Source organism: Bos indicus, chromosome 7, assembly GCF_029378745.1.
Source record: "Bos indicus isolate NIAB-ARS_2022 breed Sahiwal x Tharparkar chromosome 7, NIAB-ARS_B.indTharparkar_mat_pri_1.0, whole genome shotgun sequence".
Lineage (NCBI taxonomy): Eukaryota > Metazoa > Chordata > Mammalia > Artiodactyla > Bovidae > Bos > Bos indicus.
This window is the reverse complement of record NC_091766.1, coordinates 43,252,963-43,271,582: the sequence shown is the minus strand read 5'-3', so window position 1 is coordinate 43,271,582 and position 18,620 is coordinate 43,252,963. Positions and strand designations below refer to the sequence as shown.

The 18,620-nt window shown below is 60.0% G+C and overlaps 1 protein-coding gene across 17 annotated transcripts; it reads right to left on the bottom strand.

Moving 5' to 3' along the window:
- Window positions 1-430: 430 nt before the first annotated feature.
- Window positions 431-18,067, bottom strand: ABCA7 (ATP binding cassette subfamily A member 7). 17 transcript variants are annotated; one of them, XM_070793455.1, is made up of 46 exons: window positions 17,944-18,067; window positions 16,869-17,058; window positions 16,689-16,782; window positions 16,371-16,512; window positions 16,175-16,293; window positions 15,962-16,038; window positions 15,631-15,711; window positions 15,186-15,396; window positions 14,953-15,092; window positions 14,566-14,682; window positions 14,174-14,341; window positions 13,815-14,032; window positions 13,352-13,528; window positions 12,795-13,017; window positions 12,438-12,659; window positions 12,141-12,342; window positions 11,775-11,885; window positions 11,382-11,553; window positions 10,870-11,001; window positions 10,632-10,771; window positions 10,273-10,410; window positions 9,913-10,097; window positions 9,748-9,820; window positions 9,189-9,391; window positions 8,883-8,931; window positions 8,572-8,676; window positions 8,342-8,496; window positions 7,998-8,122; window positions 7,813-7,911; window positions 7,392-7,679; window positions 7,139-7,171; window positions 6,859-7,036; window positions 6,603-6,772; window positions 6,004-6,181; window positions 5,654-5,769; window positions 5,240-5,384; window positions 5,023-5,146; window positions 4,534-4,663; window positions 4,192-4,462; window positions 3,072-3,178; window positions 2,712-2,853; window positions 1,896-2,030; window positions 1,718-1,821; window positions 1,469-1,561; window positions 785-1,025; window positions 431-683 (listed from the first exon to the last, which is right to left on the bottom strand). In XM_070793455.1, the coding sequence occupies exons 2-46, from the start codon at window positions 16,932-16,934 to the stop codon at window positions 537-539; spliced, it is 6,546 nt and encodes a 2,181-aa protein (XP_070649556.1). In that variant the 5' UTR covers window positions 16,935-17,058; window positions 17,944-18,067; the 3' UTR covers window positions 431-536. The 17 variants fall into 17 exon arrangements, 10 of the variants coding, with proteins under 10 accessions (XP_070649556.1, XP_070649558.1, XP_070649557.1 ...); XM_070793457.1 differs by having other exon boundaries at window positions 18,005-18,019; XM_070793456.1 differs by lacking the exon at window positions 17,944-18,067 and adding an exon at window positions 17,159-17,175.
- Window positions 18,068-18,620: the final 553 nt, after the last annotated feature.

Sequence of the window (18,620 nt, the reverse complement as noted above, 5' to 3'; positions counted from 1 at the left end):
ATCGGAGGGTGAGGGCCCACTGCAGGGCCGGCTAGCTGGTGGGCCTCTGCCTGGTTGGAGGCCTGAAGTCTGGGCCACCCCTTCCGGGCTTCCCCAGCTGCCCCAGACATTCCTGAGCCCTGACCTCATGCCCACTTCAGATCCAGCCATTCACAGGTACCGCCTTCAGGCGCCAGAACTACAGGGGCACTCAGGGGCTCCAGGAGCAGTGTCCAGGCTCTTATGAAGGGCACACCTGCACAGGAGACACTCCCCAGCCACCACACAAGCTTTCACAGCTGGGAGTCCAGCTAGCTATAGCTAGGTTCACATCTGCATCCACACACGCACTCCAGCACACACTCTGTGCCAAGCCCAGTGTCCAGGCACATGTACAGAGCCGTTTTGGGATGAATATGCAACCTGGCACAGGGACACAGGTACACAGTGCTTCACACCACAGCTTCCCTTTATTTCCTCCAGGGCCTCTGGAGTCTGGGTCAAGCTTCAGCCCCTCTGCCCTGCTTTGGTCCCTCCAGCTCCACAGAGGAGGAGGCTCAGAGGACCGTCTCAGCCATGCTGTGGTCATCGAGGAACTGGGTTATGAGTTTGGGGTGCTGCGGGCCTAGCACAGGGTCAGCCCCCACTTCTGTCTCCTTCTCATCTTCCTCTTTGCCCTGATCCTTGGAGAAGTACAAGAATACCTAGAGGTGGATGGCCCAGGGAAACAGGAGGAGAGGTCACCTTGAGGGCCTAGCCCCCAACCCCATCTTTACCCCCAGCCCCGTTCTGGCATGGCGGTCACCTCCTCCAGCGTGGTCTGGCTCACAGAGAAGTCCTCCACGCCATGCTCTGCGCCGTGTGCTGCCAGCAATCCAAAGACTAGCGCCAAGGTGCAGCGCCCTCCTGGCAGCAGCTGGAAGCGCAGGCGGCCACCATGCGCCTCCCGCAGCTCAGCTCCCGGGAATGCCTGGGCCACAAAGTCGGCCGCCAACTTGGATCTCGACAAGGGCACCCTCAGGGTCAGTGTATGGCCAGCCCCGAATCTGGGGTGGGTGGGGGAGACGATAGCTAATGGACCCGCCCATACCATCTTCCAGCCCTCTTCTAGCCCCACCCCTATACTTGGCTCCTCTAGACCCCCAGGCCAACCTGACCCCAACCTCTGCTCCTAGCCCTGGCTACATGCTCATCAGTCTCTAACCCTGCTGCTCCCCAGTCCCACCCACGCAATGCCATGCCCCACTGCAATATCCAGGTCATGCTCACTTGCCGGACCCTCTTTGGCCTCTGCCCATGGACACACCTGCACCCATCAGACCTCCTCCCCATCTCCGTCCAGCCTTGTCCCCTCTCCAGGACAGTCCATGATCCTTGCCTGTTCCCTGGTTAGAACCCAAACTGGCCCCACCTGATCTCCCCTCCAGGCCCACCTACACCTCCACCCTGATCTGCCCGCACCCAGGCCTTGAGGCCTTGCCCCGCTCACCTGCCCTTGAGGTGCTGCGCACTGCCCAGGCAGCAGAACCGCCCATTCACCATGATGGCCAGGCGTGTGCAGAGTGCCTCGCACTCCTCCATGCTGTGGGAGCCCAGTGACGTGAGCTCCAACCAGGCCTGGACCCACGGCACTTGGCTCTGGGCTGCCCCTCCCAGGGACCCTCAGCCTGCAGCTCTGGGCCACCTTGTGCTCTGGACATTTCCTGTCAGTCCCAGACTGCTCGTTCCCCAGGCCCACCTGTGTGAGGTGAGAACCACGGAGCGGCCCTCCTGCACCACGGCCAGAAGACTGTTCCAGAGGAACCGCCGGGCACCAGGGTCCATGCCAGTGGTCGGCTCGTCCTGGGCGCAGAGCAGGGAGATGCTTAAATGCGGCCCCTTCCCCCTCCTCTGTCCTCCCATCCTCACACACATACCAGAAAGACTAAAGCCGGGTCCCCCACCAGAGCCACGGCTGTCGCCAGCTTCCGCTTGTTGCCCCCGCTGTAGGTGCCAGCGGGCTGGTCAGCATACTGAGAGAGGCCCAGGCGTGCCAGGCCGTAGCTTGCTGTCTATGGCAGGATGGAATGGGAAGGGCAGAGTGAGAATGGGGTGCAGGGTGAGTGGGAGGGGCTAGGGAGGGGATATGGTGGTGGTTTAGACGCTCAGTGCTCAGTGGTGGACTCTTTGTGACTCCATGGATTAGAGTCCGCCAGGCTCCGCTGTCCATGGGATTTCCCAAGCAAGAATACTGGAGTGGGATGCCATTTCCTTTTCCGGGGATCTTCCTGACACAGGGATCGAACCCAGATCTCTTGCATTGCAGGCGGATTCTTAACCGGCTGAGCCACCAGGGAAGCCCGGGGATACCGTGGGAAGGTAACTAAAGAGGGTGGGGCCAGAGCCAATACGGGGCGGGGCTGCGACTGGAGACGGGGCCAGACCAAGAGAGGCAGGGCCTGGCCTGGTGGCCGGAAGCAAAGCCCTAACCCAGAGGTGAAAGTAGGCGGGGCCACAGCCAGGAAGGTCTAAGAGAGAAGGGGCGGGCCCCTAAGCAGAGACGGGGCGAGTGCAGCCTGAGGATGGTGGGAAGGGCTGGGGGTGTGGGGGTGGACCCAATGAGTGTGTAGGCGCTCAGGGAGGGCAGGGCAGGGCCAGAGGACCTAAGGTCAGGGGACCAAGAGCAGCAGAGACTGTAGTCCAAGGGAGAGATTGGGGTGGGGACCGGAGGGGTTAGTGGGGAGAGTGATCACCTGGGCAACTTGGGCTTCGGGGACTCCTCGCAGGCGTGCATACAGCTCCAGGTGCTCACGACCGGTCAGCAGCTCGAAGATGGCATCCGACTGAGGGCAGTAGCCCATGCGGCGGTGAGCTGCAGCCGGTTCCTGGGCCACGCTGGGGATGGGGGATGGGGGACAGGGAACTCAGGGCACTGGCTGGCCCTGGCCATGCGAGGGGCAAGCAGGGGCCTTGGGGCTCACCCACCCTGATAAGGGACAGGAGGTAACTCAGGGCCGGGTCCATTGCAGGGGGACTCAAGGCCAGGCTGATCCTGTCCATATATGCGAGAGCAGGGGAAGGTGGGGAGGAACAAGAGCCCAGGAGCCCCTCACCTGTGGCCTTCCAGAATGGCCTCACCCCCACTGGGCAGCGTGTCCCCAGTCACCATGCGGAATGTGGATGTTTTCCCTGCTCCGTTCACGCCCAGCAGCCCGAAACACTGCAGGTATACCCACAGAAGGCACTCATAGAAGCCCGGACAATTGTCCCAGCATCTCTGACTTCTGGGACAGGTTTCTCAGCTTCCACTGGGAGGGCTGTGGGCAAGGGGATCCCTGGGCAGATACTGGGGTGTGTGAGTGGGCACAAGCTGTCACATAGCAGAAGTGCTAGATGACACACAGCATGTATTTAATCAATGGACACAGTAGATGTTCTATAAAGGTCACTTGCAGTCAGTGCTCCATAAATATTGAGGCAAGAGTTGGCTGAATGTTTCCTGCCATGCAGTGGGTACCGACAGCAAGAGCACCTGGTGAGAATTCATGCTGGGCACACAGTCAACCCAAGATGGAGAGGTTGACTGAACACAGTAGGCATTTGCTAAAGAGTGATGGCAATTTATACCAACACACCACAGGTGTTCACAGGTGTGTGCTAGCCCCTAGTAGGTGGCCAGGAAATGGACCACAGCAGACAAGTTTGCACAAAGTAGTTGCTTGAATGTGCATTGGTACAGAGCAGGTGCCTACTAAATATTGGTTGTGAGCAAGTGCTTAATACAGATAAAGTATGGACTCATAAATGTTGGTGTTTGATAAAAGTTGATCATCACAAAGGTGGCATTCAATACACTTTTGGTACACCAATGGTGGGGGGGTTCAACAAGCTTTACTGTATACAGTTGGTACTCAATAAATGCTAACATATAGTAGGTGCACATAGTAACTGGCACATGTATGGGAGGCCAGGAGGTGTTCAATAACAAATTTATCCTCACTAAGATCTTGTTAATCCTATTGCACACAGTGGGGATCAATAAATGTAACCATGCAATAGGAGCTTCATATTTGTTGGCTCTAAATAGGAGCTCAAATACTGACAGCCAGTAGGTACTCAGTATAGGACAACAGACAGAGTAGGTGTTCCATAGGGGGAGGTAGACACAAACATGGTAAAGACCAGTGGGTGTACAATAGGGCAGCCTCTCACCCTTGCACCACCTGGACTTACCTCACCAGGGGGGATCCCCAGGCACAGGCGGTCAACAGCTGGTGTCCTCTGCCCAGGGTACACCTGGGAGGATGAAGTCCATGAGAAAGGTGGGTGGGCCAGTGGAGGCCCCCCCAACCCAGCAGTGGAGGCCCCCCAACCCACACCCACCTTGGTCAGGTCCCTCAGTACCAACACATCCCCCTGGGTGGCCCCTTGTACTACCCGTTCCCGCTCACGGGCCACATCCTCATCCTCCTCTCCCAGGGCGGGTAACGGCCTCAGCTTGGGTCTAAGGACAGAGATATGAGTGGGCCCAGAGCGAGACCCCAGTCCCTGCCACCCTCCCTGGTCCCCACTGACTGTGGTAGGAGGCGGTTGTGGTGCTGAAGCAGTAATGTAAAGAGGAGGAAGATTGGCCCCTGTATGAACATGGCCAAGAGGTTCTTGCCGACCACCTCCCAACGCAGGGGCGACTGGAAATACCCCTCTCCTGTGGGGACACAAAGAGGGATAGGGTCATTTTAGGGTCTTGGTTACTGGGCCTCTCCCCATTCAGGTCACCTTGGGTTCTTAAGGGAAAGCACCAAGCTGAATAGACACTCAACTGAGGTCTAATTGGCATGGAAAACAGTGGCATTGCCACCTCCTTTATTTAGTGCCTTAGACCTCTTGTGACATGACCAAGATGGAGTTAACTTTTATGGCTGCTTTGCTGCACTTTTAACTTTGCCTACCCACCCTTCCAGGTCATCTAAGACCTCAAGTTCTCTTCCTAGGGGCTGCTGTTTGTCCCTGCACTGTAGGATTGACTCTTGTCTGGCACTTCCCCTCCTGGAGAGAAGTTCTCACCCAAGCGCTCAAAGGCATCAGCCATGGCCTGGTTCCGCACCATGTCGATGAGGCCCCGGCCCAAGCAGAAGTGAGGAAAGATAAGGAAGACCTGTTTCAGGATCCGGCTCACCTTCTGCAACTTCTGCTCAGGGGCAGATTAAGAAGGAGGTGGGTCAGAAGCCGAGGCTGAGGCCCAGTCTGACCCCAACCCAAGGCCCAGCCTTGTGGGTCCCACCTGATCAGAGAAGAGCTCAAGCACGAAGGTGGCCATGCTGCCATTGATACCAATGAAGAGATTGATGCAGGTGAGCACAACATAGGCTGTGCTGGGCACGGAGAAGAAGAAGGAGGCTGGGTACATGAGTGGCGTGATCGACCAGCTGAGGGGGAACAGGAGCCACTGTTATTGCCAGACAGGCTGAGCAGCCCTGAGAAGAATATAGATCTCCCATCCCAAACTGTGTTGTAGACCTCTGTAACATGGTCAGGTCAAGATGAGCTTTTAAGGCCTCCTTGGCATACCCCTGAATAAGATCACACTTGGAGTCCTCTCAGATCTCCATATCCTCTCCTTAGGATCTGCTATAGAGTCCCAGCTCCCTCAGCAGAGTTGAGGGAGAACAAGTCCTGGAGGGGCTGGGAACCTCACCCATACAGTAGTAGCAACAGCAGGAGGGCAGGCAGGTTGGCAGGGGCCACATACGCCCTCTGCTGGAAGGCCAAAAAGATGAGCACCACGATGCAGGCTGACACCAAGTAGTTACACTGCATTGGAGATGGTGGTTATACTTCAGTATGCTGAGCTACCAGGGAAGCCCACAGGCATCCTTGGCATTGTGTCCCACCCCAACCTCCCTGTGCTTTGGATAATAGGACGAGGTCTCCATCATCCCCAAGACTTCAGGGGTGCCATCCTAGACAAGTTCCTGACCAGAAAGGGCCAGAAGAGGCAGTGGCAAGTGGTGGCAGGGCCCCCAACCCTCCAGGCGGTCTGCGTACCATGTCCCAGAGAAAGTTGCCAAGCCAGTAGAGAGTGGGGGGCAGGCCCCCCATGCACTGCAGGTGTTTGGCTCGGGTGACACGCTCGTCAATGAGGACAAGGATGAAGCTGGCCGGGACAAAGGACATGGCGAAGACCACGCAGATGGAGACAAGCACGTCCACCGAGGAGGCCATCCTGGGAGTGAAGGGGCATGAGCTGCTCAGAGAGGAGCTGTGCTCACCACTGATGGGACTGAGGTCCCCAGGGCTAGACACAGCTGGTGGGGAATGTCCTGAGCCATTTTGAACTGTTAGGCAGGGAGAGATCGTCCAGGTCTCTAGTAGGATAGAAGTGGATGTGACAAGGACGTGCAGGCAGATGGGGGAGACTGCAGCCCATGAAGCCTGATGATGCCCCATTACCCTGGCCTAAGGGGTGGAGAGGGGAAGTTCTTGTTCTCTGTTTACATAGCAAGAGTGTGGCAGAGCGTAACTTCAGCTTCTACCACCAGAAACAACAGAGAGACCAACCGGGGTGGGGGGATACATGGGACAGGGGGACACGCAGGGTGGAGTGGCACACAAGGCGGCGGGACACACGGGGTAGGGGCACTCACAGTGCAGCCTCAGACAACTGCTCCTTGGTGAGGTTCAGGGGGTGATTGAGCGTGGTGATGCTGTGGGCATGGTGGGAGGAGCCTGGTGGCAGGTGGGCACGCAGGAGAGCGTTGTTGGCTCGGTTTACAAAGGCCACCATGGCGTGCCAGCCCTTGTTGTTAAACCAGATCTGTGATGGAATTGGGGCCAAGGGGTCAGTGACCTGGGATCAGACCTCCCCCACCACAGTGCCAGCTGGCCACCGCCAGTTACCACCTTGAGGCCATCTTGAGTGTCCAGACCAACAGCCCATGCTGTGAGATTGTTCAGGAGGTGGTCGAGGGCCTCGCCTGGTGCGGGGTTCAGCAGTGCCCGCAGTTCCTCCAGGGAGCGGCCCACCTCCAAGCCCGAGGGCAGGCCTGGGTCTCGGCCCTCCAGGGAGAAGCCCCCATACCTGAGGGGCAGTGGAGGTGGGAGACAGCTGAGGGTTGGGAGGGTGGGGCGGCAGGCAGGCAGAGGGCACAGGAAAGGAACCCATGCAAGGGACCCTCCTTACCTGACCTCATTCACCCATTTCTTGGTCTTCAGGCTGTGAGAGAGACAGACACAGAGAGGTGAGTGGGACAGAGACAAAGATGCTGGTGAGTTGAGTGAGACAAATTAAAAGAAGGAGGCACAGAGGGCCCCCAGTAGGCCCCAGACCAGAGCCCCAGCCTGGGCATCCCCCCAACCCCTCCCAGGACTGTACCACATCCTCCCCACTGGACCCCTGCTACAGCTGGCCACGCCAAGTCCAGGGTGGTGCTCACCCTTGGCGCACCAGGCGCGGGTAGGTCTTGACCAGGAAGTCAGACAGGTTTCGGCCCGTTAAGTTCTGGACCACTTCACCAGAGCTGGTTGGCGCCTGGGGTGGCGGGGGACCACCGGCCGCAGCAGGGCAGTCAGGCAGCAGGCGGCGGGCACCAGGCTGGCTGCACTGGCAGGCGGGGGATGGAGACTCCGGGGTCCAGTTGCCACTGGCCAAGACCTCAGCCATGTCCGCAGGGACATCAGGCACCGAGAAGTGGCAGAGGGCAGGCCGTGTGCATGCTGGTGCCCTGTGGGGGTAGGAGCAGGGTGGGGGTGGGACTGGAGGCCCCCTGCTCCCAACCAGGCATGGGGGATGCTCCAGAGCCCAGACAGGGAAACCGAGGCCAGAGAGGAGCCAGGCCCAGGCTGGAGGGCCCTCACCTGCTGGAGTTACTTTTCAGGTAAGGCTCCTCCAGTCCAGCCTCCTCCAGCAGGGCCTCGAGCAGGCGGGCATGTTCAGGGTCCCCTGGAGTGTCATCACTGTGTATAGTGGGTGCAGGGTCAGGGCTGTGCCCACAGGCCCCTGGGCCCCTTCTCCCCACCAGGCCCCTCTCCTCTGCACCTACCTGAAGAAGGACACCTGGGAGCCATACATGCTGGGGCTCAGCTGCAGAGCTGGGTAGTATCCAAATGGGGGTGCAATGAGGCTGAACACCAGCGCCAGGCCCACAAAGAGGGCAGGTAGCACAATCTGAAGGGCCAGCCCATCAGTTCCCCACCCATTGGCTGCCAGGCTCACCTGCAGCCTTCCCTGATCCTGTTCTAGAACCATCCATGGCTCCCCAGTGCTCTCAATAAAAGTGTTCAAAGTGGGGCATACACCTGGGCTTATGGGGATGAATTAGGTCGTAGAGTGTAAGAAAGACACCAAGGGGCTTCCCCCACACTCCCCTACTAGGTGGCCCCTCACCTGAGCAAACAGGCCACGGCGGCTGCGGCGGGCAAGCAGGAAACGCTTGAGAAGTAAGGCCCGGAGTTGCTGGTAGGTGAGCGCCCAGCTGTGTACGAGGCCTGCGGTGGTCGGCCCAGAGCCCTGTAGTGCCTGTGTCTCAGGGGCAGAGCCAACTGTGGGGGATGGGAAGGTCAGTGCTCGGCCCTGGGGACCAGGAAGGGCCACAGGGTGGGGCAGGGACAACTCACCCAGCCCTCCATTCTCCAAGGCTGTCTCTTCTGGCGGAACCTGGAGCTTCCTAGTCGCATCGGGATGAGCAATACCCAAGCACGGGCCCTGCCTGGGCCTACCATCTGCAAAGTCACCAGTGTTGGGGTCAGGCTTAGTGTTTGGCCTGGGGTCTGGGCCAGTGTCAAGGCTCACAAAGGAGGGGTCAGGAATCAGGGTGGAGGTCAGGGCTGTAGGTTGGGTCATGTTAGGCAAGAGTGGGGACTTGGTCTAAAGTCAGGTTGGACTCTGGACCAGGGTGAGGGGTTAGGACAGGGGCCTGCAGGCATACCCTCTGGGCCTGCGTCCACAGCACAATCCTCCACCACCTTCAAGAAGATCTGGGAAGACAAAGCAGGGGGCTCAGACAGAGCCTGGGGACACACAAGAGGGAGGGGGACTCAAGGGCCACATATCCCTCAAACACTGGGGGTCCCCAAGCCTCCCTGAGGGCCTCTGAGCCTCCAGGCCTCCATGTGGGCCCTGCCTCCTCCCTGGGACACCCAGGTGTCCACAGGCAGACTCTTCTTCATCCTTCCAGGCACCACCTCCTCCAGGCAGCCCTCCTCCTGCCCCCCACCTCATCCAGCAGCCACACCTCCTCCAGGCTGGTGTCAGAGATCCCATAGCCAGCCAGTCCCAGCTCCCCCAGCCGCTGGTCCAGATCATGGAAGAGCTCAGCGAAGCTGCCATCCAGGGCACCCTTGTAGGGCAGCGCCAGCACCAGCTCATGTGGCAGATCCTTGACCAGCCGTGTGCCGGGCACGTGGCGCTGCACTATGGCCCACAGCTGGGCTGCACCTAGGTGGGCGGCAGGCATGTCAGGGGCCCTGGGGTCCCATGTTGCCCTGGCTCCTGCCCTACCCCCTTGAGGAAGGGGCTTGGGTGACCCACAAGGGACCAGTCCCTGAGGGCAGAGGAGGTCAGGATTAAGCACCCAATGGCAGGACTTGACCTGGGGTCAGGGCCAGAGTCCACTCAGGGTCAGAGGTAGGTTTGTGTGTCAGCTCAGCTCAGGGGTCAGGTCAGGGGTCAAGCCTGGGGTCGTCAGGCCTGTTGCCCTGAACCAAGTCACTGCCCCCCCACTGGCCCCTCCCTCTGGCTCTCCCAGCCCCATCCACAGCCCCTCACTCAGGCTCTCCCACCCCCGCCCTCACCGGCAGAGCTGGCCTGGCTGCCTGGCTCCCTTTTCTGCCCAGCATCCATGCTGTTCTTCAAGCCGGCTTCACCCTGGGGGCAGAGGGGCACCAGCTGCCATGGCCATCGCGCCTGGATGGGGTCTTAAGAACTGGGGTCGGTCGGAGGTCAGTTCCAGCCCTCACCTTTTTGCTGGTCGCCAGAGGCGGGGGACCCTTGGCCAAGGTCAGGTAGTATCCGGAGCCCAAGTGACGTCGCAGGAACAGAGGAGAGCCACAGCAGCACAGGCGGCCCCCTGCCACTACTGCCACCCTGTCTCCCAACAGCTCCGCCTCATCCAGGTGGTGGGTGGAGAGGATCAGTGTGCGACCTAGGAAGGGGACCCAACCCACACATGTCATCAGGCTGCCCAAGCTGTGGTCCCTGCCCCATGCAGTAAACTCCTACTTATCACTCAAAACCCCATCTTCCATCACCTCTTTGTCAGAAAGATCTGACCTTTCAATCAGCATCCAGGGAAATCTCAGGCCACTCCCAGTTCTTACCTTCACGATATTTGAGCAGTAGCTCCCAGATGCCTCGACGGGAAGTGGGGTCGACACCAGCTGTGGGCTCATCCAGGATAACAACTTGGGAGCCACCCACAAAGGCAATGGCCACTGAGAGCTTCCGCTGCATCCCGCCTGGGTTGGGACAGGGGTCAAGATCTCCACAGTCTTGGGCAGGGCTGCCTCCCTTCTTCCTGTACCTTTCCCTACCCACCTGGACCACAGTGCCTGATTCCTCCTGGGTCCCCAAGTCTGCCCATCTCCTCTGGCATCCCACAGTCCTCAATATAAAGTCCCAGCACCACCCCCCAGCCTCATCTCTGCAGACCTGGAGGCTCCCCCAAGTCCAGGCTCACCTGACAGGTGATGAGTCTGTGCATGCCTCTTGGGGATCAGCCCCATGTCCTGCAGCAGCCGGTCCTGCTCGGGACCCACGGCAGCTGCGCTCAGACCCTTCAACCGCCCATAGAACCAGATGTGCTCATCCACAGTCAGTCTGAGGCCGTGTACAAAAGACAATGGGGGGAGTTACCATGGCAGGCAAGGCCCCAGAAAGCACCCAGCACCCCCACTGCCATGCCTATGGAGACTCACAGGTCAAAGAGCACGTTGTACTGCGGGCAGACACCCAGGCAGGGCCGGATGGCTACCATGCTGGTCCGGACGTCGTGGCCCAGGACAGAGGCGGAGCCAGCCGTGGGTGGAAAGAGGCCACTCAGGATGGACCTGCAGGTGCAGGGGTCTCAGAGCAGCTTCAGAGGGGAGGCTGAGGCTCCCAGAGCAGAGGTACCAGCATTTACAGGGCACCTACTGTATGCCCAGACCAAAGAGGTATTATGTTCCCATTTTACAGGGGAGGGAAGACGAAGCTCAGAGAAAATATTCATCACCTGCCTACTGTGGATCCAAAGTGAACTACAGGGGAGGTCCAAAGGGAACTGGGGCTGGGGGGCTGCAGGGGGGCATCAGGGTCCTCTGTCACTGTACAGATAGGGACCTTCTGACCCCAGAGGTCCTTTCCCTTGAACAAGTGTGCAAGTTGAGACCCAAGAAGAGGAGCTGGAGGGGAGGGGAGCTGTGAGGGGAAAGGAGTGATGGCTGCTCACATTGTGGTCGTTTTGCCAGCCCCATTGTGACCCAGGAAGGCGGTAATGTGGCCCTGGTAGAAGTCCAGGCTGAGTCCGCACAGCGCCGGCTGCGGGTTGCCAGCAAAGCGCTTTTCCAGGCCGCGTATGGAGACCCCCGGAATCAGGCCAGGGGGCGCCTCCTCCACCAGCACTGAGGAAGGAGGGCAGACTCAGTTATGGGCGCCCTCAGAAGCCTGGGGACTGTTCAAGCTGGTCTGTGGAGTCAGGGACTTGTGGGGCTGGGGTCTGTGGGAGTTAGGGGAGCCTCAGGACCTGGGAAAGTCCAGAGAATTGGGATCCATGAGGACCTGGGTTTTGTAGGGGCTGAGAATCCAGACAGGGAAGTGACAGCCAAGGTTTGTTGGGCCTTACCCTTGGGGTCCTGTGCGGTCAGAACTGGGGCAGGACCCTTGGGGGTCTGAGACCCAAACCAGTAGCTCCTCCGAAAGGGAAAGTTCCACGGTTCGGGGATCCCATACTCGCCTGTGGGGAGTGGTGCTCAGTTACCCCTGAGGCGCTCCCCCTGGAGTGTGCCCACCTGGGATGCAGGGATGCAGGTAAGGGGTAACCAGGAAGCCCCGCCCACCTGCCTGCCTGCCCCAGGCCGTCCCTCAAACACAGCCACCAGTGCGCAGGTGCCAGGAAGACCCACCCTTTCATCTGTATTCCAGGCCCCCTCAGCCCCACCCCGTCCGCGCCGCCCTCAGCCCAGTCTCCCCTGCGTCTCCTACGGCCCACCTGGGCACACCGCCTCCAGGTACCAAGTGGCAAGGCCATAGAGAGCAGCATCGAGCAACAGAAGGCCAGAGACCTGGGCCAAGCTGAAGACATCTGCTGTAGGCCCGGTGCCCAAGTTGTGCCACTGCGCGCCCTCGCCCTGCTCCTCCAGCAGCGCCAGGCTCTCGCAGCCAAAACCGAAGGCCACGGGCGACAGAAGGCTCTATGGGTGGGGGCGGGTAGCGGCGGGTAGGTAGGTCAGCAAACAAGGGCAGCTAAGGGTGAAGCACCCCTGCACCCACACGGCCCGGCTCTCACCGCGGCCACGCGGCCGCCCATTGGCAGCTGGTCCCTCCAGGCCACGCACAGCACGTAGGGCAGATAGAGTACGAAGTAGGCAAGACCCCCACAGGCGGCTGCCAAGTTCGCGCGGGAGAAAAAGGCGCTCAGCAAGAAACTCTGGACCACTGTGGCCACAGCGAAAGCCGCCAAGAACAGGAACAGCACCCCCGGGTGGCTGTAGGGGAGGATGTCTCCGAGCTGCAGGAGGACAAGGGAGCTGGAGGGAGAGCGCGGATTCGCCTAGGGACGAGCAACCCCGCGAGGTGCCCCCTGCCCGTTACCTCCCCGTACACACGCACCAGTCCCGAGTCGGCAAGGCGGGGGTGCACGCACCTTGAGTACCAGCACAAGCAGCGCGGTGCTGAGGAGGAAGGGCCCGAGGCAGCTGAGGAACCAGCCCAGCCACAGTGCAGTGGCGCTGAGCCCCATGGCGCGCATCGTGTAGCGCAGCCGAGTCTCCTTCTCACGCACCACGGCCTTCACCGTCAACGCCACAGAGTAGATCCAAGCCAGTGTCAGGAAGAGTGGCAGTGACCGGCTCAGCACGCGCAGGAACCTGGGGCAGTGGGCAGCTGCGGTGGATGCCAAAGACCCCCGCGCTGCCCCCATCTGGCACGACAGTTCCCGCCCTGGGACCCCAAGGTGCGGCGAGGACATTGGCCCTTCCTTGTCCTCGGACTCCTGATGGTGCTGTCAGGTTACGTTCTCCCTGTATCCAGAGACCCCAGACCCTGAAGGATCCCGGCTCCTCCAGCTACAAGGTCACGGGGAGTGGTCCCTCTGAACCGTAGTTCTCAGCTTTGACTGCGTGAATATTCCAGATGGCACCCAGGCCCCCACCCTGAGACCCAGGATCTGGCATCTGGGAGAAGTGAGGAAAGGGTGCTCACGTATCGTCCACATAGCAGGGGTAGGGCATCTGCTGGAGGTAGAGGCCGGCATGGGGGGTGGTGCCTGTGAGCACGCGCACGGCTGCGCGCTCCAGCAGGTCCTGCAGGTACACGAAGCCACCCCACACGTAGCGCAGGTCCGTCAGGGGGTCAGCGGCCGGACCGGGGTCCCAAAACCTGAAAGAAGTATGGGAGTAGCTGGGACCTGCCCATCACAACTTTAGCTCCGCCCTCACCTGTGTACAAACTACCTAGACCCACCTGCCAAGTGCTTTAATCTTATCCCAGAAGCCAAGGCATTGACCCCACCCACCAAGCCCTTGGCTGTGCCCATCACACCATAAACCCCGCCCATCGTGGGTTCCTATTGGTCTAAGGACTTGGGCCCCACCTACCAAGATCTCTGATAGGTGAGATGCTCCCTAGCACTCCCCCTCTGGTTCCGACCCACAAGGCCCCCCACCTGTCCTTGATCTTATTGGTTCTTTCGACATCATCGATATCCATGCGGATCTTGATGCGCACGTGGCCAGGGCCTGGGGACTGCGCGGGGTCCGGGGAGTCCTCGGGCCCCAAGAAGACGATGCCGGCCCAGAAACGGTGCTCGGAGAGCAGCTTCAGGGCCCGCTCCACCAGGGCGGCCTCTGAAGGGGCGGCCTCCAGCTTGTCCAGAGTCACGCACTGCGGAGGAACCTGGGCGTGAGTTCGAGGCCCCAGGGTCCTCCCCTGGACCTGAAGGCGGAGCCGCGCTTCCTCCTAAGAGGCCCTCAGCAGGGCTGCCTCTCCCCTCGGAGATGTTTTCCCAGGTGGACGGTCCCTCACCTCCATCACACGGCCCAGTGTGACCGCCAGGTGTCCCACATCAGCGTGGGCCTTCTGCCAGCTGTAGCCACCGCTGCGGGGATTCAGAAAAGCACGAAGAGCTTCCACTCTGGCCCCACCTCCAGGTCTTGGCTGCCTCCTTCCCTTGTCCTGGATCTGCAGGAGCCTCTGTAGGGGTGTCAGAGAAGATGGGGGTCTGCATTGGACGTTCAGGGCCTGTTACCCCTCTTTCCATCCCAGTGAGCGGCCTGAGCTCACCGTGGATACCACTCCCCACCTCCACACCCTCGCCTGGAAGTCCCTGCCCTTCTCCCAAATCCTCATCAGGGGTGACCCTGCTGCCACACACCCCTGCCCCCCACACCCCTCTCCCACTCCTGTCCTGGCCCCACCTGTAGCATGGCGACATTGGCACTATCGTTCAGGAAGTTGAAGAGCTGGGGTCCCAGCAGCCCCCACACCTCCTGGATGTCCTTCAACAGCGCCAGCTCCTGGAAAGTTCGGTTGACCTGGAAGAGGTGGGTGCTGAGGTCCACACTAGCCTTAGCCGTTCATGACCCTTCCCTCTAGTGAAGCCCCCTGCCCACCCCTCTTGCCTTCTCCCCTATGCTCTATCCTGCACCTCTGAGCACTGTCTGAAATCTGGCAATCCCTCCATTTCAAACCCCGCATCCTGGACCCAGCCCAGGAGCAGCCAGTCTCGGGACTCAGAGCTCTCCTGTGGCCTGGCTCTCTCCTCCTCAGCCGAGGCTGGGACTGAGGGCCCCTCACACTGTCACCTGGGCCATGATCTGCCGGGTGAAGGGTGTGTCAGGCGTGAACAGTACTTTCCCCAGGACCAGCGGCTTCAGGCGCCTCCAAAGTAGGCGGGACAGGGGGTGGGTGTCCAGGCCCCCCGTCAGCTCAGCGCAGGTGGGGCCTAGGGCCAGGGTGGGAGCACCATGAGGCCCTGTGCCCACGTCCTGGCCCTGCTTCCCCAGGGAGAGGGGTAGAAACCAGGTTGGTCACTCACTCAGGCTGTTGTCCCGCAGGGCCTGCGCTGGCTCCTGCCCCACAAGCTCCTTCAGGTCACTGGCCTCATACCAGTTGAGGGAGGGCCCGCCTGGTTTGCTGGGCCCCCTGGCACTGCAGAGGGCTTCTGCCACCGCCTCCAGGGGACCACCTGGCCTGTGGGGTCTCTGTAGCAGGGCCCACAGCTCTCCCAGGCTGGGCAGCTCCAGGAGCTGGAGGAGGGGGGTCACCAGAGGGCTGGGCAGGCTTCCCTTCCGTGTGACCCCACCACCAAGCTATAACCAGGGCAGGGCCCTCCACCAGGAGCACCCTTGCCCTCTCTTTCTGCCCTAGTACCCCCATACAACTACTGAGGACAGGTGCCCAGGGTTGCTCTGTCCTCTCCCCTTCCTGCAGCCCACCCCTCTAGTTTCCTGGCAGGGGCGGAGACTGCATTGGCCTCCTACCTCCTGGGCCATGTCCTCTGCAGTCTCCACAAGGCTGCCCACGGACTCCTGGGCATGACCCAGCACAGAGCCCAGGGACTCCTGGGAAGAAAGATGACAAGATGACAATGAGGTTTGCGGACGTCTTACTCGGGATCCAAGTTCCCAAGGGGTCCATGCAATCATAGCCTCATTTTACTAACAGAGAAACTAAGGCTCCAAGAGGCACCTGAGCTTGTTCAAGGTCTCAGGGCTGGAATCTAAGGAATATCACTGCAGGCTGGCCCCTGAAAGGGGCAGGGTGAGACTTGGTGAGGTCAGGGTCCCAGATCTTGCCTTGTCCCCACCTCACCCCTTGCAGCAGTGTCCCCAGCAGCTGAGTGGCCAGGGACAATCCCTCCTTGGGCTGCTCACTGGGCCAAGGAAAGGCTGAGGGAGTAAAGCACAGAAGACCAGGGTGAGGCCAAGTTTAGCTGGAGCCATGTCCCACTTGTCCCACTCCAAGCTGTGCCATCAGGTGGAGGCGCAGAGCCCAGCCCCGCCTACCACAGGCCCGCCTTCTTACTTGCTCGGGCTGTGTGTGCAGCCTTCAGAATGGGCATCAGCTTTCTCAGGCTAGCTAGCATCCTATGGGCACTGGGGCCCCCCAAAACAGTGCGAGCATCTGCCAGGAGCCGCGAAACCCTGGATACAGAGAGAAGGCTGGAGGCGGAGGCTAGGCGAAGCTGCCCACCCCTGTCCCGCCGCTCCCAGTGGTTTACAGGGAGTCCTTGAAGTTGCTGAGGACGCCAGGCTCCTCGCCAGGGGTTTGCCACGGGAAGCAGGTGTTGTTCACATTGCAGATGAGGCCCTGGAGCCAAGGGATGGTGCCTGCTGAGGGCAGCGGCTTGTTGGGAAAATGACCTGCAGGGACACCAGGTGTGGGGTTCTTGGCTGAGTCCCCACCCCCAGTGACAGAGTGTCCCCCTCAGCCATTATTTGAGCGTCCGGTCTGTGCTCCGGGTTCTCACTGGGGCCCCTGTGCATAGAGTGACCACTGCTAATCCTAATCCCAAAGCTCTGGACGCTTGGGGGCTTACATTCATGCTGCTCGAGTGGGGGGTGGGAATGGCGAACGGCCACCAGGATGAAGAAGAGAAAGAGCGGCCACAACAACTCCACCAAGAGTTGGATCTGCGGGGGCAGAATAGGCTTGGGGAGTGGCGGCCTATGGGGGGCTGTGGGCCGCCCCACCCCCGGCCCACCCGACTGGACATTACCGGCTGCCTCCTGCGATATAGGAAATTCTTCCAAAGCAGCAGCATCAGCTGTGTCCAGAAGGCCATGGTGGAAATGGACAGCAGACAGGACGGAGAGGTCAAGCTGAGGACGTACTGTGTGCTTGCGGGCAACTCTCTGTTCCTCTCTGAACCTCATCATCTATTTCATTGCTCAGCATTCTTGGAAGCTCTGCTTGGAGCCAAGAAAACAGTAGGTGCTTATTAAAGGGGCTCTATTCTCCGGAGGGGTGGAGTAAGCCAACGGGAGACCTGCTCGAATCCTTCCTCACATCTGATTGGTTGCGCGGGATCTGTCGCTTCCTCCACAGCAGCTGGGGTCCCAAAGGCGGGGAATTTATCCTGCAGGGGGCGGAGCCTAGGCTTAACTCTTTCATTATCAGGCTCCACCCTAAGCCCTCCTGGGGTGGGGGGGCTTCCAGGTCCCGTCCCCCAGCCTCATCCTTAACCCAGGCAAGGATTCCCTTTCCCCCCTCTCTCCTCCAATAATGATAGCTAGGAGTATTTTATACTGCTGTCTGGAAGAAGGGCTATCCCAGGCCACCAGAGAGGCGAGTCACCCAGCTGGAAGGGGGCTCCAGCTCTGCCCACCCGTCACGTACTATTCGTCGCTCAGAAGAACCCCAAGATCCAGAAAATGAGTAAGAAGCAGGGGCGCTTCTGGAAGCAGCTATTATTGATAGTGTACCTTGCTTGGAGTCCAGCCTGGCCTACTTCATCATCGTACACACGGAGAAACTGAGGCCGCCAGAAGGACAGGGAATGGACCCAGGACCCCTGACCCCCACTTCAGGACTCATTTACAAATGGGATCGGGGGGCGGGGAGCGGCCTCAGTTTTTCTATTGGTAAAATGGGGGAGAGAGCTTAGCGGCGTATCAACTTGGAGAGCGGCTGCAGGTAGGTGAGTCTATTGCCCAACCTCCTCTTGGAAAATTAGTGGTCAATTCTGCAGCTTCCAACACTCCCCGGCCAGGGAGTGAAAATGAGTGAGAGTCTAGATTCGGGCCACACCCTTTAATTCCCACGGAATCTGCCTCCCTTCTACCCATCCGCACCTCGGCATCCTCTCAGGACCTTCCCACCATTCCAGCCCCCAGCTCTCTCCACTTTCCCTACCCTCCGCAGTGGCCGCGGAGAGCGGCTCCTTTAAGAGGAGCCCTTGCCGCTGGCGAGGCGCCCCTGCTGCGGATAGTACCTAGCACCCGGGGCCTGCGGCCGCCGGTCTCGGGCATAGCCCCGCCCCGTCCACTCCCATTGGCTTCTATATACGCCACTCAAAGACCTGGCCAGCTGGAGCCCCTCGCGCTAACGCGGGAGGCGGTGTCACAGCGAGGCCGCGCCGAGCCGGGTTTCTTAAAGGGATCGCTCTTTTCTTGCTGCATCACCGCGAGGAGGAGGAGCGCCCGGGTCAACTCGCACAGGTTGTCCTCGGCACAAAATCTCCAGGCTCTTTGCACGTTGCATAACCGCCTGCAATACCGCAGCTCTGGGTCTCAGATCTCTTTCTCCCCTCTTTCTCCAGAGGGGGCCCCAGTCCTAACCAAACTCGCCCTGGTACCCTGGGACTCTATTTGTCCATCCAGAAAAGGGGAGTTTGACTAGAATCATTTGTTCATTCATTCATTCCACAAACATTCCTCGGTCCCTACAGTGGGCCAGGCTATAGCAGAGGGGGAGGTGGCCCTCAACATTCTAAGATTAGAATCTGGGGTCATAATGGTCACCCCGATTT